This window comes from Procambarus clarkii, chromosome 7, assembly GCF_040958095.1.
Source record: "Procambarus clarkii isolate CNS0578487 chromosome 7, FALCON_Pclarkii_2.0, whole genome shotgun sequence".
NCBI lineage: Eukaryota > Metazoa > Arthropoda > Malacostraca > Decapoda > Cambaridae > Procambarus > Procambarus clarkii.
In genome coordinates, this window is record NC_091156.1 from 14,739,166 (window position 1) to 14,766,707 (window position 27,542).

Consider the following 27,542-nt stretch of genomic DNA (forward strand, 5'->3'; position numbering starts at 1 on the left):
ACTTTTCTGTTACACTTTATTACTGTTAAAGTGCTGCTCACAAACACATGAAAGGGGTCACGTAAACTCTCCTGTACTTAAAATGCGATTGAACACAATTACCTTTTTATTTTTTTTTATTTATATTATTTTCTACCACAGACGTGGCCCCAAATGCACAATGCTAAGCAGCATATATATATTTTCTTTTGTCCTCCATGGACAAGATTAGAGACCTGTTAAACATATAGTTCAGTGATTTAATGAACAATCAACAACAGGTGATTGTAGTGCTTTTAAAATGCTAATCTAACCTGCATATATTAATACATAGATTTACGTCTATCCTACATAAACAGTGTTCGAGGTATCTTTTTACATAGCGGTATTAATGTGCGTTTACAAAGCTGAAATGTTATTCTGACCAGCTTACTTTTACAAGCTAAGGTTATAGTTACAACATGTGTATTGTATAACTGATGCATTACATACTCAATCTTGGGTACAAGTCCAGTATATCAAGTGTTCCAGTATTCATATAATAGTTACAGAGTTCAGCAATTCAGTTCAGAGTAATGTCAGTCAATATGGGACATTCTACAATACAATGTACAAGGGAGTACATGTTTTCTCTTTCACAAAGTTGACACACATGGTGTATTCGACACTTTCCCAAAGTTGACACACATGGTGTATTCGACACTTTCCCAAAGTTGACACACATGGTGTATTCGACACTTTCACAAAGTTGACACACATGGTGTATTCGACACTTTCACAAAGTTGACACACATGGTGTATTCGACACTTTCACAAAGTTGACACACATGGGGTATTCGACACTTTCACAAAGTTGACACACATGGTGTATTCGACACTTTCACAAAGTTGACACACATGGTGTATTCGACACTTTCACAAAGTTGACACACATGGTGTATTCGACACTTTCACAAAGTTGACACACATGGGGTATTCGACACTTTCCCAAAGTTGACACACATGGTGTATTCGACATTTGGGTTGTGAGAAAGCTGCCAGATACGTCTATATCCCAGGTGTATTCTGGCCATTATAACATCCCATTACCGAGTTCTTGCCCTATTAGTTCCATATATAAATGTCTCCTCACGATATTTATCATAATGTTTAATGCTACAGCTTTCAGGTCTTGGTCAAGGCCTTAGGTTTTTCATTATTTATTTGTTTAAATAACACTCCTTATGTGTATTTTACTAGTAGTAGAACAGTCTACTTTCATGAATGAAATCCAAAGGTGGATAGCTTTCATTTGTCACTGCTATCACTGCCCATTACCTGAGCCAGGCCCAAGGTCAGCATATCATAGCTGTTATCATTACTGGGGACGCGCAACATGTGGGGCAGAGGCAGGACATTAATGTTCCTGGCGGGACAGAAATGGTTGAGCACATTTCCTTTCACCTAATACCTTTGTTCCCCCCTAGCAGTAAGTTGGTGCTCAAGAGCTAGTTGTGGGGTTGTATCCTTGGCGGGGTCGGGGCCCCCGTTGGGGGGGGGGCTCAATATAAGCCTAACGTGTGTGAATACCCTGTCTTCCTGTCCCTCAACTCAATGAATTATTATTATTATTAATATTATTTATTATTATTATTATTATTATTATTATTATTATTATCTTTGTCTCATTTAGGAAGAACAACTATGAGGAGTCGGGTGATTGGTTACTAACGGGGTGAGAGGCGGGACCCAAGAGCCTAGCTCAGTCCCTACAAGCACAACAAGGTAAGTGCGTCAGTCCCTGCAAACACAACTAGGTGAGTACGTCAGTCTGCACATTTATACTAACTTGGGAACTGTAATAACACTGTTTTTTGTAGTGGGTGTTGGAGCCATCTCTCATCATAAAGGAGAGGCTCATAGTTACGTGAGAGTAGTCTATATGAGATCTGGTTCGTAAGATCAAGACGTACCGGATGCTGCGTCTCTGGGACGATGTTGACCAGACCACACACTAGAAGGTGAAGGGACGACGACGTTTCTGTCCGTCCTGGACCAATCTCAAGTCGATTGGGACGAGATTGTGTTTCCACGTTCAGGTACACAGCCTCCTTGTTCTAGTTGTTCTCGTGTTGTGATAGCTGTTGTGGGTCTTCTCTTGGATGGGATGGTGAGACGGATTTTACCTCGGCTTAACCTTAGAACTCGGCTCCACCTTAGAACTCGGCTCCCTCATCTCCGGCACAAGTTTCCTGGCAAGTCTCTCGGCTATCTCAGTTGTCAGGTGTACATCCTAAAAGTAGGTATGCCACGCAGGCGCTGCGGACTCCAGACGGAGGATATGCTGAATGATTCCCGGCTTAGATTTCTAAATGCCGTCCTGTAGTTGATGTAAGAATTGTTGGGAAAAAGAAAAAACATAGAGAGCTAGAAACGCAGACCCGGACGCACACTTCTGGTATAATCTTTCGTAATGCTGGGTGGCGTGGGGGTGTGGGCGGTCAGGAGCCGTGTGGGTTACGTGGGAGTGTGGGAGGTGAGGAAGCATGTGGGAAAGTGGGTGGGTGAGGCAGGGTGTGGGAGTGTGGGGAGGTGTAAGGAGGCGGGTCCTGTCCCACCCTGGCTGGACTTCCACATCGTCGCCACCTTGGAATATTCTTCCCAATTTTTACTGCCCCTCCGGACTGCCGTAAAATATCAGAGGACACAAGTTTGGCCTCAACTTGTGTTGTGGTGAGTCCTACCGCTGTTGTGGCGAAGGGGGTGGGGGGAGGTGTGGCGGGGTGGTGAAGGGGAGGAGGGGGTATGTATGCCAGGGTTGTGACTGGGGTTGTGGCACAGGTTGTAACCGCTGGGAGAGGAGTATGTACCGAGTGTTGTAATACCTGTAGAGTTAGTCCCCGAGAGGGAAAGGTGGAGGATGAAACTGAGTCTTATGATGAGAGTTAATACCAGACAATATCACCCACTTCCAGATGCGTTTCTCATCCCTTCTAGATTCCTCTCTCATGAGATATAACCCACAACAGGTTCGAACACATTTTAAAATACAAAATATCCAACCAAAACAGATGCAAGTCAGTGCACTCGAGTTACTCATTGAAGAAGAAGAATGAAAACTGTGAAAGTTCTCCCCCCCCCCCTCCTTAGCTCTAATGGGGGTGTGGGCTGCCTAACAACACTAAAGATGGCACTCTACCTGGCATGATGTAGACCGTTGTTGTGGCACCGCGTGTGTACCGGCACTGCAGCACCGCTAGTGCCCTCGCGGGCGTGCCAGGGCGCGGTGATCGGGTATCCGATGCGTGCGGGCGTGGCGTGGCCCCAAGAAGGCGTGTGGGTGGCCAGGAGTGGCGTGGCAATGACCCCATGGGACCGTTCGAGGGGTCTGGAACAGGCTCTAAAGTGGTCTGAGAGGCAAGAGGGGGCCTGGAATAGGGACCGGAGGGCGCGAGGACCCAAGAGCCACGCCAGGGAGGAGACCAAGGACCAGGTGGAGGAACAGGGGACACTGCAGGCCCTCTGGAGGATGAGTGGAGGAAGGAGGCGGCGGCTAGAGGTGGAGTCACAAGGGATTGGAAGATCGGGGAGGAAGAAGAGAGCCGAGGAGAGGAGGAGGAAGAGAGCCGAGGAGAGGAGGAGGAGGAAGAAGAGAGACGAGGGAAGATAACAGATGGGCTAGAAGCAGCGTCCCCGCGAGGAAGGACGGAGGACATGCTCTGGTATTGGACAGAGGAGCGACTCGAGGAGGAGAAGGAAAGGGAATGAGAGATGAGGATGGGCGGGGGGTCGAAGGAGGGTCGCAGCCTCACCGCCACCCGGGCCCCCTCCACGCTCACGCTGCAACAAGACGGACACAACAATCATCACCTGCAACACACTAATCAACAATTGACAAAGACTTAACGAGGTACCAATCAAAGATGTGTACTTACCAATCCTGGAATATTTTCTGAAACCAGGAAACAATATAAGGGAGGATTAGGAGCTGGGATGTGTGGACAAGGAGCTGGGATGTGTGGACAAGGAGCTGGGATGTGTGGACAAGGAGCTGGGATATGTGGGACAAGGAGCTGGGATATGTGGACCAAGGAGCTGGGATGTGTGGACCAAGGAGCTGGGATGTGTGGACCAAGGAGCTGGGATGTGTGGACCAAGGAGCTGGGATGTGTGGACCAAGGAGCTGGGATGTGTGGACCAAGGAGCTGGGATGTGTGGACCAAGGAGCTGGGATGTGTGGACCAAGGAGCTGGGATGTGTGGACCAAGGAGCTGGGATGTGTGGACCAAGGAGCTGGGATGTGTGGACCAAGGAGCTGGGATGTGTGGACCAAGGAGCTGGGATGTGTGGACCAAGGAGCTGGGATGTGTGGACCAAGGAGCTGGGATGTGTGGACCAAGGAGCTGGGATGTGTGGACCAAGGAGCTGGGATGTGTGGACCAAGGAGCTGGGATGTGTGGACCAAGGAGCTGGGATGTGTGGACCAAGGAGCTGGGATGTGTGGACAAGGAGCTGGGATGTGTGGACCAAGGAGCTGGGATGTGTGGACCAAGGAGCTGGGATGTGTGGACCAAGGAGCTGGGATATGTGGGACAAGGAGCTGGGATATGAGGACAAGATGACGGAACGGTATCAATAAACCTTAGTATTAAACCGGAGGAATTTCTGAACAGTCCGAAATTTCTCAAGTGTTACATCTACCCGTCTGAAGATGTGAACTATGAAACTACCGGATTTAACCCAATTACGAGATACCACTAACCGAGATAGTCTACCTAGATCACTGTGACTTTCAAGAGCTTTGTAAAAGGTAGTTACACATCTCCAGTGTATTTTTAGTAACGATCTATTACGATGGTTCACGCATTGGGCGCTCAACTCAGGATAGGGATGAGTTTAGCTAAGATTTAAAACCCATTCTCTCCTAAAACTTATGCTTCGGATTCTCTTTACTATTTTATCGTAAGGTATCAGGAGCTCTTTACAGTTGTCAATGGCCCTCTTTGTTAGCGAGGAAGGCATTACGGCGGTATTCAGGCCATTAGTGGCCCTCTGTGCTGGCTAGTAAGACATTTCGGTGGTACTCAGGCTTTTAATGGCCCTCTGTGCTGGCTAGTAGTAGTAGTAGTAGGCATCCAGCAGTCTCAAGAGACTATGGAGTTGCGCTCTGGTTGTCGGTCTGGAGTGGCCTCACCAGGACGCAAAGCCAGGGTAGGTTGATTCGGGGGGAGAAGCTGTTACCCAGGCAGCAGGTCCCCCCTCTCCACGGCGCTGAAAGTCTCCAATGGAAAGGTATACGCCAATACGATTGGTTCCGAGTCTGGGTGTGGGCGTTTCCTGTCTTAGTAACATGTTAGTAAAATATAACAATGTCACAGTGGCTAGTATGACATCCTTTAAGGACATATGTTGTGACTATAGATGAGAACAGTAGGTAGTTGTGTACTGTAGGAGCTTGTAACTGGCATGGCTCGCTATCTTCTTCTTAAGGTTAACTTGAAATGATTTCAGAGCTGAGCGTCCCCGCGGCCCGGTCCTCGACCAGGCCTCCTTATTGTTAAAAATCCCCAGAAAGCAGTCCGTAGCAGCTGTCTAACTCCCAGGTACTTATTTACTGCTAGGTGAACAGATGCATCAGGGTGAAAGAAACTCTGCCCATTTTGTTTCCACCTCCACCGGGGATCGAACCCGGAGCCTCAGGACTACGAATCCGCAGCGCTGTCCACTCAGCTGTCAGTCCCCTTTAAGCCACAACTCTTTTTTCCCCCTTGAGCCGCCCACCATCCCTCAATCTCTCCCTCAGCATGGCGAAGTAGGATTGGCCAAGCTCCCTTTGATGCCACCTGCCCTAATCCCTCCCCCAGGGGTATAATCCCCCCCCCCTACTCCCCCCAGCCACCCTGGGAGGGTAGGGGGGGGGGGAAGGCGATCAAAGACCATTCTTCCCCAGCGAGTAAAACATAATCCCTATTCTCCCTCTCTCCCTCCCTCTCCCCCTCTCCCTCTCTCTCCCTCCCTCTCTCCCTCCCTCCCTCTCTTCCTCCACCCACACAGATCGTCACGCCAACATTTTAATGATGTCATTAGCGGCCTCGCTCAGGTGTACGAGCAACTTTCATCGGTATTATTATATTGAAGATGCCGCCATCTCTCTAATGGCTCGTCCTTCTGAAAAATTCCCGTAACTCCCCTCCCCCCCCCCCCCGGCCTGTGTACGACTCTTCCTCTGGGGGAATTAGTGATCTTGGTGATCAATATCACCAGCCATGGTCATTACCAGCAGCCAGGTGGCAGTTAGACACAACGGCCATATTCATATTTGAATAAAATTCAAATTTTGGTTCGGCCAGTAATCTGAGTAACGGTTATGAGAAAATGGTATATTGGGAGAATATTATTGATTAGGAGAGTGTTGATTTGTAGGACAGTTAATGTTGGTTACGGTGACCATTATGGTCACCGTAGCGACACACAGATCACATTGGGTGATACAATGTGTCAGGTCACCGTAGCGACACACAGATCACAGTGGGTGGTACAATGTGTCAGGTCACCGTAGCGACACACAGATCACAGTGGGTGGTACAATGTGTCAGATCACCGTAGCGACACATAGATCACAGTGGGGGAACAATGTGTCAGGTCACCGTAGCGACACACAGATCACAGTGGGTGATACAATGTGTCAGGTCACCGTAGCGACACACAGATCACAGTGGGTGATACAATGTGTCAGGTCACCGTAGCGACACACAGATCACAGTGGGTGGTACAATGTGTCAGATCACCGTAGCGACACATAGATCACAGTGGGGGAACAATGTGTCAGGTCACCGTAGCGACACACAGATCACAGTGGGTGATACAATGTGTCAGGTCACCGTAGCGACACATAGATCACAGTGGGTGGTACAATGTGTCAGATCACCGTAGCGACACATAGATCACAGTCTCAACAAACGGTGTACAGTGAGTAAGCAGAATATTCATCCTCCAAACTCAGGAACGAACCTTAAAGAACATTCACTTAAATTTCTTGAATTAGCATCTTAGAATCCAACAATTTAGACAAGATAACTGACGGCTTCATTATGCCTTGTGTTACACCGCCCAAAGTGTTCAAAATTACACCCAATGTAATTTATTTTTAACTTAAAATAACAGTCTGAAGATATTATACCGATATGTTATCACGTCGGTAGAAGAGACAAGGCGATGGATTCTGTAAACAGCCTGTCCTCACACTTAATACATCGCGCGCTACGGTGTCGACCCACCAAAGTAAAATATACATGTTATCATGTCCTAACATGTTAGGACATGAGTCAAAGTCCCTAGACAAAGTCCCTAACATGTTAGGACATGAGTCAAAGTCCCTAGACAAAGTCCCTAACATGTTAGGACATGTTAGTAAAATATAAATTATCGGAATATTCATGTTTTCAAAGCATCGGGTTTTGGTAGGTTCAAATTATTGTGCGGAGTGACCAATCGAGACAACTGGCTGGCGTAAGAGGTGTTCCCCTCTTTATCTAGACTTAGATGAAGGGAGAAGGTGAAAAGAGAAGGGAGAGGAGAGGGGGACGAAGAGGGGAATGAGAGATGGTTGTCATATAAGTGAGAAGAACGATAGGTTGGTCCTAATTACACCAAGACTGTTAGATAACTACCATCCAGCGTGAGCTCATATAATGCAACCCGTTCTCGCAAATTCGTAAAGTCAATATTGACTTATTAACTACGTGCATAGGTGATATACTAAACATAATAGATACCCTTAAAAAGATTCATAGAAAACACCGACCTTACCTAACCTTGTTAGTATCTTAAGATAAGCATCTTATTGCTTCGTAATTACAATTATTACTTAACCTATACCTATTATAGGTTAGGTAATAATTGTAATTACGAAGCAATAAGATGCTTATCTTAACATACTAAGTAGGTTAGGTAAGGTCGGTGTTTTCTATGAATCTTTTTAAGGGTATCTATTATGTTAAGTATGTCACCTATGCACATATTTAATAAGTCAATATTGACTTATTAAATTTGCGAGAACGGGTTGCATAATGTCAGCCATCAATCCTAACCCCACTCGCTACCTCTCTCGTCCCACAAGGCCACGACTTCCCTTCTCACCAGCCATCGCTCGCTCCCGGTAATGGCCTACAGCAATCTTCTCCTCTGAAATCGGTCCGCTGAGCCACCAGCTCGGCGCTCACGGGGGGTTACTGGAGTGAGTAACGGCCCGTGACATTAAGTTCCCAGCTCGGCATTTCATCATTTCGCGTTTGTGGAAATGTTGGGCCTGCGGGCCCGCTCCCAACAGCACGCTTTTGGGCCACAAGTCAAGCCTGGCCCCGGGCCGGGCTTGATGAGTAGAAGAACTCCTAGAACTCGCTCTAAGTTGTTGTTGTTAAATATTTAGCTAATGGGAAGAAAAGTTCCAAGTAGAACGGGCTATGGTGAGCCCGTAGTGGACTTAATAGATATACTCCAGGTATATATTTTATATATACGTCAGGATGAGCACCATCTTAGCCTCAACAGCTCCGTCAACTGATCTGCCCTTCGCAAGTTGCCTTCAGATGCAGTCACGTGAAGTCAGCGCCCCAGCTGTGTGTGCGTGTCTGTGGTCACGTGAAGTCAGCGCCCCAGCTGTGTGTGCGTGTCTGTGGTCACGTGAAGTAAGCGCTCGGGGGATGTCAGAAGTGTCTGTGATTCGTCAAGATTCGTCAGGATTCGTCAAGTATTTAAAAGTCCACTCACGAAACTAAAGCCTCCCTAATTGACGAAAGATATACAGGTTTCGTTAATGGGTCGGTAAATACTTGGATAATCGTGGCCTTGATCATTACCGTGTCTTTATTCATTCTTTGAAAACAAAATATCAAAGGGGAAATCATGAGCCATCACTTGAGCTACTGAAGTCAACTACTGAGACCTTGAGAAAATGTGTCAATGTTCTTACTGATGCGGTACCGTTACTTTGGACACTCACCTGAGTGCCGGGTGTAGGTAGTCCAGGTGCCATGACACTTCGCTGACCTCTTCCCGTGGATCAATGTTCACTCCTGAGCCGTTTTCTTGGGGTGGGGAAGGAGACGTAAGCCGGATAAAGTCTTCAGGGCCTGTCTGGCTCGGTCCCTTCATTATCTCACCTGACTCGTCATTTCTGGGCTCTGTGTTCACTGTGATGCCTTCAGCCTGGTGCTCCTCTTCGTTAGTGGTGGGGAGCGTGTCCCTGGCGGTGGGGAGCGTGTCCCTGGCGGTGGGGAGCGTGTCCCTGGCGGTGGGGAGCGTGTCCCTGGCGGTGGGGAGCGTGGCCCTGGCGGTGGGGAGCGTGGCCCTGGCGGTGGGGAGCGTGGCCCTGGCGGTGGGGAGCGTGTCCCTGGCGGTGGGGAGCGTGTCCCTGGCGGTGGGGAGCGTGGCCCTGGCGGTGGGGAGCGTGTCCCTGGCGGTGGGGAGCGTGTCCCTGGTCCCAGCTACCCTGGGACGGGGCGTGAAGAGCCGACTCGTCGCAAAATGTTGCTTATTGACGTGATCCTTCTTGTTTAAGAGTTTCTTACCTTCGTGTAAGTTCTCTCTCTTCTTGTCCTGTATTCTCTCCCCCGCTCTTCCCTCGTCAACTTCGTTATCGACACTTCCTCTGTGAGCTCTCTTTCCTCCCTCTCTTCCTGTGCTGTCTTCGTTATCGACGCTTCTCCACCGCCTCTTATCTCCCACTTCCCCGTCGTCGCCTTCGTCACCGTCAGCTGCCCGAGGCAAATTTCCACTTTGCTGGCTCCCTGAGCTGTCGACTCCGGCCTGCACCCCCTCTTCCCCCTCGCCAGACTCGGCCTCCTCCTCAGCCCTCGCCCCAAGTGCCTCATCTGCTGCTGGAGGAGGCGGCTGAGGGGAAAGGCTGCCAGGAGTTTGAAGCCCGGCGGAAACCGGTTCAGACGTAGAGTAGAATTCTTCACTTAGTACATGTGTGTGGTGGAGCGGTGAGGCGTTAGTGTGGCGGGTGGCTGGTGTTGGGGAGGTCTCCTGGGTGCGGTGGGGAGGTGCTGCCACACACAGCAGCTGCAGGAGAACCGTAGCATCGTCCCCAGCCTCCAGCATCACCACCCGGCTGGTCGGGGCCGGAACATCACCACACACACCTGTCAACAGAACAAGAACAGCTGTAACACAAGGTCATATCCCATCAAGCGATGCATAACATTCAGAGAACAGTTGCCTGGTAGTGTTATTTTGAAACTGATACAAATATCATGTTATTTTTAGTGTGATTATACTTTATGGAGCTGCATTAAAGTATATATCGTCTTCTGTCGCTTGTAATGTATCTATACATGTTGAAAAATAGAAAATAATATATATATATATATATATATATATATATATATATATATATATATATATATATATATATATATACATATATATATATATATATATATATATATATATATATACATATATATATACATATATATATATATATACATATATATATATATATATACATATATATACATATATATATATATATATATACATATATATATATATATATATATATATATATATATATATATATATATATATATATATAATTTGTGTTCCTCACGTGTGCCCCAAAGAATGAGGTGATTTGGTAAAATGCTATGCCCAAGATAACTATCCGAGTGCCGGCGGTGGGGTGGTTCATATAGCCTCGGCTATCACCTCATTATGTCCGGTCGTGATGGTCAAGTGGATTAAGGCGTCTTGTACATACCAGTTGCGTTGCTTCTGGGTGTATGGGTTCGAGTCACTTCTGGGGTGTGAGTTTTCAGTTATATATATATATATATATATATATATATATATATATATATATATATATATATATATATATATATATATATATATATATATATATATATATATATAATATAGTTAACTCAGTATATTTATATATAAAATATATATATAATTTTTAAATATATAAATAATATAAAATCATATTTTATATTATTTAAATTCATATCAATGCTCATCAAATCACAGGAAAAGTTCAAAGCAATTCAAGAGCTAAGACTCAGAATTAATTAAGGGAAAAATATATAAAATACACTAAATTTTCAGTAGCTATTTCATAATGTAAAAAAAAAAAATAATCCCTATGCTAGTGACATCCTATCCTAGAGGCATGATAATGGAATACAAATTGTACAGGAAAATCATACATAAAATTACGTTATTCAACTGTTATAGGCTCCGTGGATGACCACCCTCTCTCAAATACTCCTAACATGACACTAACTACTTTTTCCTCGAAAGCTTCAAGGGAGTAAAGGCTCCACCCCCTCAGAAACTCCGCCCCTTTTCAGGCCCCATATCCAATCAATTTGAACTTGGAATAGACCCAGACACTCTCAGCCAATGAGGATGTTTTAAATCCAAGAGGCGGGGTTTGCTCAGTAAAGCTGGGGGGGTATCTGGCCTATATTGCCAGAGCCGTGAGGAAACGTGTGACTGGATATTGTGATTCTAAACGGTAATAAGCTGCCCCTCGCCGTCTACAGGCGGGGACAGACAAACTATGGCACCAATATCCGTGGGTGGACAGGGGCATGTAGGGAAGGGAAAGAGAAGAGAGGGAAGAAAAGGAGAGAGGTGGGAAGGAGGAAGAAATACTAAAGAAGGGAGAGAGAGAGAGGCGAGAGAAGGGCCCAATTAATGATCATAATTAATGATCTTGCTGTTACTTCATTAGAGAATAATAATAATAATAATATAATCATTTGGTTCGCCGGGGACAGGAAGTCTGTGTGTATGTATACTTTAGGCTTATACTAAGGTCCTCTACCCTCCCCCTCCCCCCCCCCTCCGAAGGTTCAACTTCTCACCCTCCCCAGGATTCAGCTCCACAATGGTCACCTAACTGTCAGTACCTTTTTTTCGAGGTGAAGAGAGGCATTAGGTTATCTTGAGGTTATCTTGAGATGATTTCGGGGATTATTTTTTTTAGTGTCCCCGCGGCCCGGTCCTCGACCAGGCCTCCACCCCCAGGAAGCAGCCCGTGACAGCTGACTAACACCCAGGTACCTATTTTACTGCTAGGTAACACGGGCATAGGGTGATAGAAACTCTGCCCATTGTTTCTCGCCGGCGCCTGGGATCGAACCCGGGACCACAGGATCACAAGTCCAGCGTGCTGTCCGCTCGGCCGACCGGCTCCCTTCCCCTGAGAGAGGGTAAAGGTCGGTGAGAGTAAAAGTGCCGAACTATGTATGTCCTGCTCGAAAATCGAACCAGGAATTCCCGACTGCGAGTCAACTACGAAGCCAGTTGCATGTACTACGTGATCCTATACATATATACTGTATAATGCACAGACTTGCCTGATAACCGCAAGCTGAAGTTCATAACTTTTTAACACTCAACCCACCAGGAGACTCGAACCCTGGCCCACAGAGTGGCAGATACACACTGTATCCACTGCACCATACTTCAAAGCTATAAAGAGAGGTAGGAATTCTGGGGTATTTAACCAACAGAATTCCATTCCTCTCCCAGGCAATGAGATGATGAGGGACCTCTGGTGTTCTTTAATCGAACCCTGTAATGTGGGAAAACTTGGGTATAAATGCATTAAGCATTTATACCATTACAGGGCTCGATTAAAGAACACCAGAGGTCCCTCATCATCTCATTGCCTGGGAGAGGAATGGAATTCTGTTGGTTAAATACCCCAGAATTCCTACCTCTCTTTATAGCTTTGAAGTATGGTGCAGTGGATACAGTGTGTACCTGCCACTCTGTGGGCCAGGGTTCGAGTCTCCTGGTGGGTTGAGTGTTATAAAGTTATATATATACAGTATATATAGTTTACCAAATGCTAGACACAGTGTGTGATGAGGTCTTCTCCCTGGTGGTGCCCGTACTGTGGGTGGGTCGCCTGTACCCCACGTAACATCTCCGTGTCGTACAACTGATGGGGATGGATTAGAGAGGCGCTGTGTATTCCCGCAGGGATCTGTATTGCAATCCTTGTTTTATTGTTCTCTTGGAGTTGATTGGTGCGGGCTGGGATGTTGACATCAATACTCTTTCCATGGGGTTTCCTCTCGGCTCAGGTTGATGCAGTATCATTTTCAGAGCTGCCCAACATGGGCTAGGAACTCTGGGAATTTTAATTTTTTTCTATGTTAACGAAGGTGCAGGAGGTCTGTACGACTGTTGTGGTTAGCCATGGACTTGAGTGTGTGTGTGTGTGTGTGTGTGTGTGTGTGTGTGTGTGTGTGTGTGTGTGTGTGTGTGTGTGTTTGTGTGTGTGTGTGTGTGTTTGTGTGTGTGTGTGTGTGGAAGTGAGTGAGCCAGTCAGTTAGTCTGTCACTGCTCTCCATTATTGGTAAAATCCTAGAATCATTAATCAATCAGCAAATGATATAATTTTTTATCATAATCGGCTATTACGTGATCAACAGCATGGTTTTAGAAAGGACCGATCTGCTGCTGATCTTCAAGTGATGCTTCAAGCACTAGGCCTCTCAGGCTCCTTCTTAGAGTTAATAGAAGACTACCTTCAAGAACGGACTCCAAGGGTAGTCCTCAATGGAGTAGAATGTAAGACACTCAATTGGTGGCAGCGTTCCACAGGGTAGTGTGCTTGGCCCTCTGCTGTGGAATGTTTATTTCAACGATTTGCTTCATCTCATTCCTGAAGCTCAAGTCTATGCTGATGACTGTACTCTAACCTTCACATACAGCAGTTGGCATTTCTTCCTTTCTGTGAGAATCATCAATCACAAACTTTCACTTATTTTTTCTACCTTTCTAGCTGGGGTAGGAGATGGCAGGTCACATTTCCGGCTGAGAAGACACAAGCGATAATGATAACTAGACTGTACTTGGCAAATCGGGCAGGCCTGAAAATGGGGGACAAAGCCCTAGAGTTTACAGATGACATTGACATCTTGGGACTGAGGTTCGACTCTACAATGACAATGAAGAGCCACGTGCTCCACCCAGCTCATAAGGCAGCCAGGAAGCTTACAGCTCTACGGCGCCTCTCACACCTTCCTGACAACGTGGACGGCAAAACCTTATATGAAGCACAAGTTCGCTCTCATCTAGAGTATTTACTCCTCTCCTGGATGGCCTCTCCCCGTCCCCCCATCATTCACCAGACTGTTGGACAAAGTGGAGAGTCGGGCAAGAAGGCTCAGGTCTAGTCTTGACCAAGTCTGGTGGGAACGATCTGAACATCAGCGCCTGCAACACTGTCGTGACGTTGGTGATCTTACTGTTACGTACATGTCCAACATTCTCAAAGTTCCGCACCTGGCCCAACTCCGTGGACTATAAATAGTTGCCTACCGTAGCACTAGGCTCTCAGCCTTCATGCTGGAAGTGCTATTCTCAAGAACATCACTCCATCAGCGATCATTCATTCCTAGGCTGACTCGCATCTGGAACTGGTTCGCTCAACAAGTGATACACGGCAGATCACATGAAGAGTGACACACAGTTCGCTATAGGCTCATCCTGTTGCCTATATGATTGTTACCTAATGCTGTTAAGGAATAAAGTTGACTCTTATTGATGCATGTAATAGGCCCATGAAATAAATAGGTCTCTAAGAGCAGGCTTCAGATGAGCTGAGGTAGGATAACAACTCCTGCTTGCAGCTTCACTAAATACGTCAAATTACCCTTATGAACCCTAATCATAGTTAAAAAAAAAAAGAGGATGAATTAGAGAGAGAGAGAGAGAGGGAGAGAGAGAGAGAGAGAGAGAGAGAGAGAGAGAGAGAGAGAGAGAGAGAGATTTATTAAGCATGTTAAACATATTTTGTATCTCTAGTTAATTACCAACAATGCAGCTGGTGTTAATTAACATCATTTGACCAAAATACTCTGGCAGGTACACCTGAGGTCAAGCCAGAAGTGTTGGGGCCGGGGAGACAATAACCATCCAGGGAGACCCATGAGACCTTAATGTGGGTAACTGGACCCCTGGTTGGTGGGCATCAATACCCCCTCCCCCTCACTCACCCACTCATCCATCGCCCTCTACCATATGCCATCCCCCCCCCCCCTCGCTCATCCATCGCAGCCTCGCCCCCCCCCCCCTCATCTCATTACCTCACGTTTTCCCGGAAGATATTAAGCAAACTGGGTTAATTACTCATGACCAAACGACCAATTATGTCCCAATTTTCCTTTTACACACGCACATTCTCTCTCTCTCTCTCTCTCTCTCTCTCTCTCTCTCTCTCTCTCTCTCTCTCTCTCTCTCTCTCTCTCTCTCTCTCTCTCTCTCTCTCTCTCTCTCTCTTCTCTCTCTCTCTCTCTCTCTCACCTATGTTTCTCGTGATGATATGGGTCCTCACTGCTTCTCTTCAGTAAGGATATCTTACAACACCAGTGTGTGGGACTATACACTGGTGGAAGAACAGTCTATCTGTCAGTCGAAATCCATCTGCTCAACTCTCCACTCAGAGCCCAAAATATTACTTACCTTTCTCCGGTATCCGAAGTTCCCAGATATCAGTAACAACTTAGTCTTAAAAGTAACCTGACCTAACCTAATCCATTCTAACCTAACCTAATCCAACTAATCCTAGCCTAAACTTAAATATGAAAGAGAATGAGTGTTCAGAGGGGGAGTTTGGAATTGACTTTTCTGTTAGCAAACCAGTATTGTTATCGTAGTGTGCAAAATCTGCATATTGTAGAAATGTGTTATCCCCCATGTTGTGTCTTTGAATCATTTCTAGCACCGCCCATAGCTTGGGTTTATGGTGCATAATAAAGGCATCAAGATGAATAGTGAAGTCTGGATCCCAAGGTGAAGCCGACTGGGGCCTGGCTGAAGCCGGTTGTGAGAGCTTGTTGAGGCCAACTGTGGAGCCCCTGGTTCTATCCGGCTGTGAAACCTTGTTGATGCTGTTACAGGGCCTGGCTAAAGCCGGTTGTGAGAGCTTGTTGAGGCCAGCTGTGGATTCCCTGGTTCTATCCGGCTGTGAAACCTTGTTGATGCTGTCTCAAGGCCTGGCTGAAGCCGGTTGTAAGAGCTTGTTGAGGCCAGCTGTGGATTTCCTGGTTCTATCCGGCTGTGAAACCTTGTTGATGCTGTCTCAAGGCCTGGCTGAAGCCGGTTGTGAGAGCTTGTTGAGGCCAGCTGTGGATTCCCTGGTTCTATCCGGCTGTGAAACTTTGTTGAAGCTGTCTCAGGACCTGGCTAAAGCCGGCTTTGAGATCCGGTTTAAGAGGGCTCGTGATACTGGTTAACGTCACACATAAACAGTATGGTCAGTAAGGTCAGCATGTTCATTAGGAGCTTCGTTATACATGCAGCAAGATATACAGAACCGTCCGTGTCCCAGTAAACACGGTGACACACGAGACAAACAACAGTCTCGTGGTCTTAAACAACAGTCTTAAACAGTCTCCGTGGTGTAGTGGTAAGACACTCGCCTGGCGTTCCGCGAGCGCTATGTCATGGGTTCGTATCCTGGCCGGGGAGGATTTACTGGGCGTCAATCCTTAACTGTAGCCTCTGTTTAACTCAACAGTAAAATGTGTACTTGGTTGTAACAACGATTCTTCGCGGCAGGGGATCGTATTCCAGGGACCTGCCCGAAACGCTACGCGTACTAGTGGCTGTACAACAATGTAACAACTCTTGTATATATCTCAAAAAAAAAATCATGCGGCGAGACACATGCAAAGCATCGCGCAAGTTTGTTGGTAACAAACAAGAAATAAGCAACTAGCGACCAAATAAGAGACTAATAACCCCCTTGTGGCGTAGTGGCTAACGACCTCATCCGCTCGCCTACTCGGCGAGAACGACGCGGGTTCGAAACCTGTGGAAGAATAGCAACCCGTCCTACAAACAAAGACTCAAAGTCCATTCCATGCACCCGCCAACCCCCCCCCCCCCCCCCCGTTTATGAACGAAAAGCAGTTTACACACGACTCACAACTGATGACGTTATCGTGTAGTTATCTTGAGATGATTTCGGGGCTTAGCATCCCCGCGGCCCGGTCCTCGACCAGGCCTCCTTTTTGTTACACATCTCCAGGAAGCAGCCCATAGCGGGTGTCTAACTCCCAGGTACCTATTTACTGCTAGGTGAACAGATGCATCAGGATGAAAGAAACTTTGCCCATTTGTTTCCGCCTCCACCGGGAATCTTAGGATTACGAATCCCGAGCGCTGTCCACTCAGCCACTCAGCACCCCCCCCCCCCCCACCGGGAGCCAAACACTTCCGGAACAAGTGCTTGGACGACTTTTGTTCGAACCACAACGCTATAAATGCTTCACCCACGTACTACAAATACAAATAATCGCCAACAGAACCTAAACACCTAACCTAACCAGTGCCTATATATGCACAATATGCTAATATATATTAATATTAATTTATATTTGAGAAGTTCTGTTTTGAATGAAGTGTTAAAATCGATGAATGAGTCTTTGGGGTCGACCGCTGGATAGAATGGACTTGGGCCGAGGACAGGTTGGATAGGAAGACTGGATGACTGGACAGGAAGACTGGATGAAGGAAGTACTCCAGCAAATGCGGAATGACTTCAGTGAAGGACTGAGGGTAATGAGGGAGACAGTAGCCAACCTGCAAGATGAGCTAAGGGCAGCAAAGGAGGAGATAAGAAGCCTAAAGGAGACTCTTCCACAATACCAGACACAAACCGTGCCTCAGGGAGACAGGAATGCTACTGTGGAGGGGACCTCCACACCTCGGCTCTCATTTGCTGAAATAATTAAAACGAGCCCTGAAGCTAGGTCTGCAGTTAAGGAAGTTGCCATGGAAGTGGCCTCCTCTCAGGAAGCAGCTAGGTGTACTAGCCGGCTGATAGAGAGAAGTAGAGCAGTAGTAGTAGCAGGCGTTAAAGAGCAAACAGGGACCAGACCAAAGGAGCGGAGAGACAAGGACAAATACATGGTTAAAGAGATCCTTAAAGAGGTAGGGATGGAGGGAGCTGAACAAAATGTTGAAAAGGTTTTCAGGCTTGGAAAGCACAACAGGGACAGAGACCGAATGATAAAGGTGGTTTTCATGAGCGAAATCGCGAAAGAAGAACTGTTAGAAAGGAAGTGCTGTCTAGCAAATGTAGAGAAGTTCAAAAGAGTATTCCTGCAGAGGGATATGACAAGGGAAGAGAGAATGCAGGCAGCAGACGCGAGGAAGGAGCGCAGGGAGAGAGAGAGGAATCGGGGAGCCACACCCCCGATCCCTACAATCCAAGAGGGGAATGGGGAACCCTCCTCAAACAGTGCACTAGCCACAGGGAGTGCGGCACCACCCCCACATTCTACCCAACAGACACCCTACCTGCCCCAACCCCTGTCAGCCCCCCACTAAGCACTCCCCCCAATGCCCTCCCGTCTCTCCCACCCACAAGCCCTCCATTCTTCCCCATCCCCCTAAGCCCCCCACTCTCCCCTACCCCACCTAACCCTTCCCCTCCCCACCACTCCCCAAAACCCTCCCCTCTTCCTCAACCACCTCAGCCTTCCCTTTCCCCCCACGCCCCCCAAGCCCTCCCAACTTTACTGTCCCCCCAAACCCCCCTTTCTCCCCCATCCCCCCAAACCTCCCCCTCTCACCCCCCAACCCTCCCCCTTTCACCCCCCCAACCCTCCCCCTCTCACCCACCCCCCCTACCCTCCCCCTCCCCCCCCTCACCTGCTCCCCCTATCCTCCTCCTCCCCCCCACCCCCCCAAGCCCTTCCTCCTCCACCAGGCTCCCCATACCAGATCCTCCCAGCTCCCGCTCACCCCAGACCCCACAGGCTCTCCCCAGAGGAGAAGCAGAAGAGTCAGTTTCAGGGCAATGTACTCGAACATAGATGGGATCACAAGCAAGGCAAGTGAACTAAGGGAAAGAGCACAAGAATTGAACCCAGATGTAATCGGACTCACTGAAACAAAACTCTCTGGAATCATAACGAATGCCGTGTTTCCCCAGGAGTACACAGTAATAAGGAAAGAGAGGGAAGGTAGGGGAGGAGGCGGAGTGGCCCTACTCATGAGAAAGGAATGGAGTTTTAAGGAGATGGATATCCCGGGCTGTGAGGGTTTCAGAGACTACATAGCAGGCACCATGACAATGGGAGGTCCAAGGATAGTAGTAGCAGTAATATATAACCCTCCACCAAATGACAGAAGACCCAGTCAAGAGTACGAAAACAACAACATGGCAGTTAACACTATAATTGAGAGGGCAGCCTCTGCTGCCTGTAGAAATAGATCCCACCTGCTCATCATGGGGGACTTCAATCACGGCAGGATTGATTGGGAGAACAAGGAACCGCATGGAGGCGAGGATACGTGGAGAGCCAAACTACTGGAGGTGGTGACTAGAAACTTCTTAACCCAGCATGTCAGAGAACCCACAAGGATGAGAGGAAATGACGAACCAGCGAGACTCGAACTGGTTTTCACCCTGAACGACTCTGACATAAGAGAAATCGGTTTTGAGGCCCCACTAGGAATGAGCGACCACAGTGTATTGGTGTTTGAGTACCAGATTGAAGAAGGGCTATTGAACTCGAGGAGGGATACCGAAACCAAAAGGTTAGCATACCGAAAGGGAAACTATGAGGAGATAAGAAAATTCCTAACAGATATAGCATGGGAAACAGAGCTCAGGGATAAGACGGCCCAAGATATGATGGACTACATCACGCAAAAATGCAAGGCCGCAGCAAACAAGTTTGTCCCAGTCCAAAAGGAAAACAGTGAAATGAAGATGAGAAACCCATGGTTTAATCAGAGATGTAGGCTAGCTAAGCAGCAAAGTAAAAGGGCATGGAGAAACTATAGGAATAACAGGACACTGGAGAGCAGAGAAAGATACCAGAATGCCAGGAATGAATATGTCAGGATGAGAAGAGAGGCAGAAAGACAATACGAAAATGACATCGCAAGCAAGGCAAAGACTCGGCCTAAATTGCTGCATAGCCACATCCGGAGAAAAACAACAGTAAAGGAACAGGTTATGAAATTAAGGATAGGGGCAGAAGGATTCACTACAAACGACAAGGAAGTGTGTGAGGAACTGAATAAGAAATTCCAAGAGGTCTTCACCTTAGAGCAAGGAGAAATCCCAGAGATAAGAGAGAGAATAGCTAACCAGGAACAACTGGAAGAGTTTGAGATTACCAGCGGGGAAGTAAGGAAGTGTTTACTAGAGTTGGATGTGACAAAGGCTACAGGCCCAGATGGAATCTCCCCTTGGATACTAAAGGAAGGAGCAGAAGAACTGTGCCTCCCACTCTCCATAGTGTATAACAAATCACTGGCAACAGGGGAACTGCCAGAAATTTGGAAAGGAGCTAACGTAGTCCCGATATACAAGAAAGGGGATAGACATGAGGCACTGAATTACAGGCCAGTGTCCCTAACTTGCATACCATGCAAGATGATGTAGAAGATTGTGCGAAGAAAGCTAGTGGAGCACCTGGAGCGAAAGAACTTTGTAACACAGCATCAACATGGATTCAGGGATGGCAGGTCCTGCCTCACAGGGTTACTTGAATTCTACGACCAGGCAACAAAAATAAGGCAAGAAAGAGAAGGGTGGGTAGACTGCATATTTTTGGATTGTCAGAAAGCCTTTGATACAGTGCCACACAAGAGGCTAGTGAAAAAACTGGAGATGCAGGCTGGAGTGAAAAGGAAGGTACTCCGTTGGATACAAGAGTACCTAAGTAACAGAAGACAACGAGTCAGTGTGAGGGGTGAGGTCTCAGATTGGCGAGACGTTACGAGTGGAGTACCGCAGGGGTCAGTCCTTGGACCTATACTGTTTCTGATATATGTAAATGATCTCCCAGAGGGTATAGATTCGTTTCTCTCAATGTTTGCCGATGATGCAAAAATTATGAGGAGGATTGAAACTGAGGACGATAGTAAGAGGCTACAAGATGACCTAGACAGACTGAGTGAATGGTCCAACAAATGGCTGTTGAAGTTCAACCCGAGTAAATGCAAAGTAATGAAAATAGGCAGTGGAAATAGGAGGCCAGATACAGGATACAGAATAGGAGATGAAGTACTTAATGAAACGAACAGAGAGAAAGATCTAGGAGTTGATATCACACCAAACCTGTCTCCTGAAGCCCACATAAAAAGAATAACGTCTGCGGCATATGCGAGGCTGGCTAACATCAGAACAGCGTTCAGGAACCTGTGTAAGGAATCATTCAGAATCTTGTACACCACATATGTAAGACCAATCCTGGAGTATGCGGCCCCAGCATGGAGCCCGTACCTTGTCAAGCACAAGACGAAGCTGGAAAAAGTCCAAAGGTATGCCACTAGACTAGTCCCAGAACTAAGAGGCATGAGTTACGAGGAAAGGCTGCGGGAAATGCATCTTACGACACTGGAAGACAGAAGAGTAAGGGGAGACATGATCACAACCTACAAAATCCTCAGAGGAATCGACCGGGTAAACAAGGATAAACTATTCAACACTGGTGGGACGCGAACAAGGGGACACAGGTGGAAACTGAGTACCCATATGAGCCACAGAGACGTTAGAAGGAACTTTTTCAGTGTCAGAGTATTTAACGGATGGAATGCATTAGGCAGTGATGTAGTGGAGGCTGACTCCATACACAGTTTCAAATGTAGATATGATAGAGCCCAATAGGCTCGGGTATCTGTACACCAGTTGATTGACAGTTGAGAGGCGGGACCAAAGAGCCAAAGCTCAACCCCCGCAAGCACAAATAGGCGAGTACAAATAGGTGAGTATAGATAGCTAAGCTTCCAGCAGACAACTGGCAGTTAACAATTTGCCGGATAGTATTTTGTGGAAAACATGGCACTGGACAAGCTCAACTACTCGGTTTAGGGCCTAAAACAAGGAGAAACAAATATCTTAAACTTCAAAAATATAACAAATAGCAAGAAGGAGAAAGTAGCAAGGAGTTAGAAAGGAAGTAGCAAAGAGTTAGGAAGGCAGTAGGAAGGAAGGAAGGAAGGCTCAAGCACTAGAAGGCGGGCAAGAGTCTCCCATCACTTGGACCTCGTCTTTTCACTGACCACTAAATTAGCATAGCGTGACCCAAGGAGCTCAGAGGCGGCAGCTCGCTTCCCGTACCCGCCACCCCTCTCCTCCCTCCCCACCTGCCCCACTACACATCCTCCTCCCCACCTCCCCACTACACCTCCCCACTCCCCAACCCCTCTCAACAATTGTCAGCTAGTTAACACAACCAGTTTCTTTCTTGCTGGGGTAACCGTCTTACAGCACGAGACCTGAGACCCGTCGGCATATGTCTTGCGGCCAAGATTATCTTGAGATTATCTTGACATGATTTCGGGGCTTCGCGTCCCCGCGGCCCGGTCCTCGACCAGACCTCTACCCCCAAGAAACGCCCCCAGCCAAGTATAAATCCATATTACACACACAGATCTAAACATGTTCTTTGTTCGTCTCTGAATGAGAACAAGTGTGGTAATATTTTCCTGGAAATATTTAATAGTTAAGGAGAGCAAATAATACACACAAAATATTGAAGGTTTGGTTATCAAGAGGAGAAAATCTTGGAGCAGCCTGTACGCAGCGCTGACCTCACATGTTCTTGACACCGTCAGGTAATGGCCTGGAGGGGTGGTGGGGGAGCGAGATGAGTGAGAGAGGGGGTGGAAGGGGAGTGGAGTGGCTAGGAAAGGAGAAAGGGGGAAGAGGAAGAGATTAGTGGAGAGAGAGAGAGAGAGAGAGAGAGAGAGAGAGAGAGAGAGAGAGAGAGAGAGAGAGAGAGAGAGAGAGAGAGAGAGAGAGAGAGAGAGAGAGGTGTATGTGGTAAGGAGAGGAGATTGGTCGGGGTGGCTCTCAGACGAATCATGTTAGCTGGTGTTGTGAGGTAAAGACAGGTGAGGTGGGTCCTTAACATGATAGTATTGGTGCTTGGCATGCTGGCTTGGGTACCTATAATAGGAAGGTTAAAAGCTCGCCACACATGGTTACAGCCCCGCTCTTGAGCCAGGTAGGTCCACGACGGGCTCACCATACTTGCAACTTTTTGTTCCAAGTCACTGTAAAGTTACTTTCTTCTGTCACTGTTTGACGATTGTCAGCTCCACCTGACTACGGGACCTAAGGAGATGTGCAGTTCATTACCTCATGATGTTGTCTTCTCCAGTATCGCCTGTTAATTTATGTTTATGTTCAGAAATGCCCCGTTGAGTTCACGGAGGTCTCCGAGGAATTCTCAGGATCTGAGGAATAGCTTGTTGGCAAAATTTTGTATGTAGTCGAGAGAGAATCAGTCTCAGGGCTGTGTGAGTGTGCACCCTGTCTCACAGCGCCAGCCACACAGACCACCAACCATCCTGCCAGCCATACTAGCCCCCCCCCCCCCGGATGGTCACAAACCATGACCCTCGCCATTTCAAGAAATATTGTTTACTCGGAAGCTGAGCTGAAAAAGTATTCAGTACCTCCCTAGCCTCTTCACTTCCCATTTTCCATCTCCCTTAAAAAAATCCTTTCCACGCCCCTTTTCACGCCCCTCTTTCACGCTATCATCAACGCCCCCTTCCCTTCCCCATTCCAAGCCTCTTTCCCCCACCAAGTTTCCCCGCCAACTGAGCATTTTTAAAGCCATATTCGGGTCACTGGATCTAACCTATTACATCCTCGTGTAACCGGGACCCAACCTATGGCGTCCCTGTGAGAGTCCCTGAGTCTTGTTACGGCTCTCAGATCAAGAGCGTCCCTGTGAGTCTTGCACGACTCTCAGATCAAGATCGTCCCTGTGAGTCTTAGTGAGAGTCCCTGAGTCTTGTTACGGCTCTCAGATCAAGAGCGTCTCTGTGAGTCTTAGTGAGAGTCCCTGAGTCTTGTTACGGCTCTCAGATCAAGAGCGTCCCTGTGAGTCTTAGTGAGAGTCCCTGAGTCTTGTTACGGCTCTCAGATCAAGAGCATCCCTGTGAGTCTTAGTGAGAGTCCCTGAGTCTTGTTACGGCTCTCAGATCAAGAGCGTCTCTGTGAGTCTTAGTGAGAGTCCCTGAGTCTTGCACGACTCTCAGATCAAGAGCATCCCTGTGAGTCTTAGTGAGAGTCCCTGAGTCTTGCACGACTCTCAGATCAAGAGCGTCCCTGTGAGTCTTAGTGAGAGTCCCTGAGTCTTGTTACGGCTCTCAGATCAAGAGCGTCCCTGTGAGTCTTAGTGAGAGTCCCTGAGTCTTGTTACGGCTCTCAGATCAAGAGCATCCCTGTGAGTCTTAGTGAGTCCCTGAGTCTTGTTACGGCTCTCAGATCAAGAGCGTCTCTGTGAGTCTTAGTGAGAGTCCCTGAGTCTTGTTACGGCTCTCAGATCAAGAGCGTCCCTGTGAGTCTTAGTGAGAGTCCCTGAGTCTTGTTACGGCTCTCAGATCAAGAGCATCCCTGTGAGTCTTAGTGAGAGTCCCTGAGTCTTGTTACGGCTCTCAGATCAAGAGCGTCTCTGTGAGTCTTAGTGAGAGTCCCTGAGTCTTGCACGACTCTCAGATCAAGAGCATCCCTGTGAGTCTTAGTGAGAGTCCCTGAGTCTTGCACGACTCTCAGATCAAGAGCGTCCCTGTGAGTCTTAGTGAGAGTCCCTGAGTCTTGTTACGGCTCTCAGATCAAGAGCGTCCCTGTGAGTCTTAGTGAGAGTCCCTGAGTCTTGTTACGGCTCTCAGATCAAGAGCATCCCTGTGAGTCTTAGTGAGTCCCTGAGTCTTGTTACGGCTCTCAGATCAAGAGCATCCCTGTGAGTCTTAGTGAGAGTCCCTGAGTCTTGTTACGGCTCTCAGATCAAGAGCGTCCCTGTGAGTCTTAGTGAGAGTCCCTGAGTCTTGTTACGGCTCTCAGATCAAGAGCATCCCTGTGAGTCTTAGTGAGAGTCCCTGAGTCTTGTTACGGCTCTCAGATCAAGAGCATCCCTGTGAGTCTTAGTGAGAGTCCCTGAGTCTTGCACGACCCTCGGATCAAGAGCGTCTCTGTGAGTCTTAGTGAGAGTCCCTGAGTCTTGTTACGACTCTCAGAGTTACAGCATCCTGGGAGGGAGTTTTAAGGAGGGAAGGAGCGGGACTCACTGGTGAGTGGGCAGAGAGTAACTTTGAAATTCTTGGAAGGAATCGCTCCAGAAGGGGGCGTGGATTCAGTGGGCCAGCAAGGCGATATGAGGCAGGCCACAGCCGCCTGGAAGACGGGGTGTGAGAGGAACGGGAATATAGGAGAGAGAAAGAAAGGAAGAAAGAGAGAGAAAGACAAAAAAGAAGATAAAAGATTAAAGACAACACAAAATAAATATATGAATAACAGAAATATATATATTTGGCATTAAAGGGAAAATAAAAAAAACTAATCAATGTACAACAAATTTAATGCAAGAAATTAAAAAAAAAAAATGAAAGAAATGAAACAGAGAAAGACACAGAAAAAGAAAGTGAAAATACACTGGAAAGAGAAAGGTAATAAATGTCTACTTGTATAAATGAATAATGGACTTGAAACCTTTGTAGACAAAATAATTTGCTAAATATCCAAAGTTTGTGAATAAACTGATTGTTTGACAGATAATATTGCTTCGTCAACGCCACGACATTAACTAAAAAACGAATAATATTTTATGAACCTAAGATATTTTAGGGTAACTTTACCTGTGTGAGGAAGCACACTCAAGGAATGAGTGAGGTGCTATCACAAAGTTGCTATCACAAAGCTGCTATCACAAAGCTGCTATCACAAAGCTGCGAGTGTGAAGCATTACAGTGGAGGTCTCTCGTGCACGCAACACCAGGGGGGGTGGGGGTCGTAACACAAGCACGCAACACCAGGGGGGTCGTAACACAAGCACGCAACACCAGGGGAGGTCGTAACACAAGCACATAACACCGGGAGGGGGGTCGTAACACAGCACACAACACCAGGGGGTCGTAACACAAGCACGCAACACCAGGGGAGGTCGTAACACAGCACGCAACACCAGGGGAGGTCGTAACACAGCACGCAACACCAGGGGGTCGTAACACAAGCACACAACACCAGGGGTCGTAACACAAGCACGCAACACCAGGGGGTCGTAACACAAGCACGCAACACCAGGGGGTCGTAACACAAGCACGCAACACCAGGGGGTCGTAACACAAGCACGCAACACCAGGGGGTCGTAACACAAGCACGTAACACCAGGGGGTCGTAACACAAGCACGCAACACCAGGGGGTCATAACACAAGCACGCAACACCAGGGGGTCGTAACACAAGCACACAACACCAGGGGGGTCGTAACACAAGCACGCAACACCAAGGGGGTCGTAACACAAGCACACAACACCAGGGGGGGTCGTAACACAAGCACGCAACACCAGGGGGGTCGTAACACAGCACACACCACCAGGGGGGGTCGTAACACAAGCACACACCACCAGGGGGGGTCGTAACACAAGCACACAACACCAGGGGGGGTCGTAACACAAGCACACAACACCAGGGGGGGTCGTAACACAAGCACACAACACCAAGGGGGTCGTAACACAAGCGCACAACACCAGGGGGGGGTCGTAACACAAGCACACAACACCAGGGGGTCGTAACACAAGCAAGCAACACCAGGGGAGGGGTCGTAACACAAGCACACAACACCAGGGGGTCGTAGCACAAGCACACAACACCAGGGGGGGTCGTAACACAAGCACGCAACACCAGGGGGTCGTAACACAAGCAAACAACACCAGGGGAGGGGTCGTAACACAAGCACATAACACCAGGGGGTCGTAACACAAGCACATAACACAAGGGGAGGGGTCGTAACACAAGCACATAACACCAGGGGGGTCGTAGCACAAGCACACAACACCAGGGGGGGTCGTAACACAAGCACGCAACACCAGGGGGTCGTAACACAAGCAAACAACACCAGGGGAGGGGTCGTAACACAAGCACATAACACCAGGGGAGGGGTCGTAACACAAGCACATAACACCAGGGGGGTCGTAGCACAAGCACACAACACCAGAGGGGGTCGTAACACAAGCACGCAACACCAGGGGGGTCGTAACACAAGCAACACCAGGGGGTCGTAACACAAGCACACAACACCAGAGGGGGGTCGTAACACAAGCACACAACACCAGGGGTCGTAACACAAGCACACAACACCAGGGGGGTCGTAACACAAGCACGCAACACCAGGGGGTCGTAACACAAGCACACAACACCAGGGGGGTCGTAACACAAGCACACACGACCCCCCTGGTGTTAACACAAGCACACAACACCAGGGGGGTCGTAACACAAGCACACAACACCAGGGGGAGTCGTAACACAAGCACGCAACACCAGGGGGGGTCGTAACACAAGCACGCAACACCAGGGGGGTCGTAACCCCAGCACACAACACCAGGGGAGGGTCGTAACACAAGCACGCAACACCAGGGGGGGGGTCGTAACACAAGCACGTAACACCAGGGGGGTCGTAACCCCAGCACACAACACCAGGGGAGGGTCGTAACACAAGCACGCAACACCAGGGGAGGGGTCGTAACGAGTGTGTTATGTTTTGTTTGCCTCGTGTAGTTCAGCTGTTAATGTAT

The 27,542-nt window shown here is 47.9% G+C and overlaps 1 protein-coding gene across 3 annotated transcripts in view; it reads right to left on the reverse strand.

The window, feature by feature from the left end:
- Positions 1-27,542, reverse strand: part of LOC123761457 (cell adhesion molecule Dscam2) — a 335,111-nt gene that overhangs the window by 120,976 nt on the left and 186,593 nt on the right. For all 3 annotated transcript variants that reach the window (XM_069313061.1, XM_069313058.1, XM_069313071.1), the window contains exons 2-3: positions 8,960-10,103; positions 3,158-3,798 (exon numbers count right to left, since the gene is read on the reverse strand). In XM_069313061.1, coding sequence (XP_069169162.1) covers positions 3,158-3,798; positions 8,960-10,103 — 1,785 coding nt within the window. The remainder of the gene's footprint in view (positions 1-3,157; positions 3,799-8,959; positions 10,104-27,542) is intronic.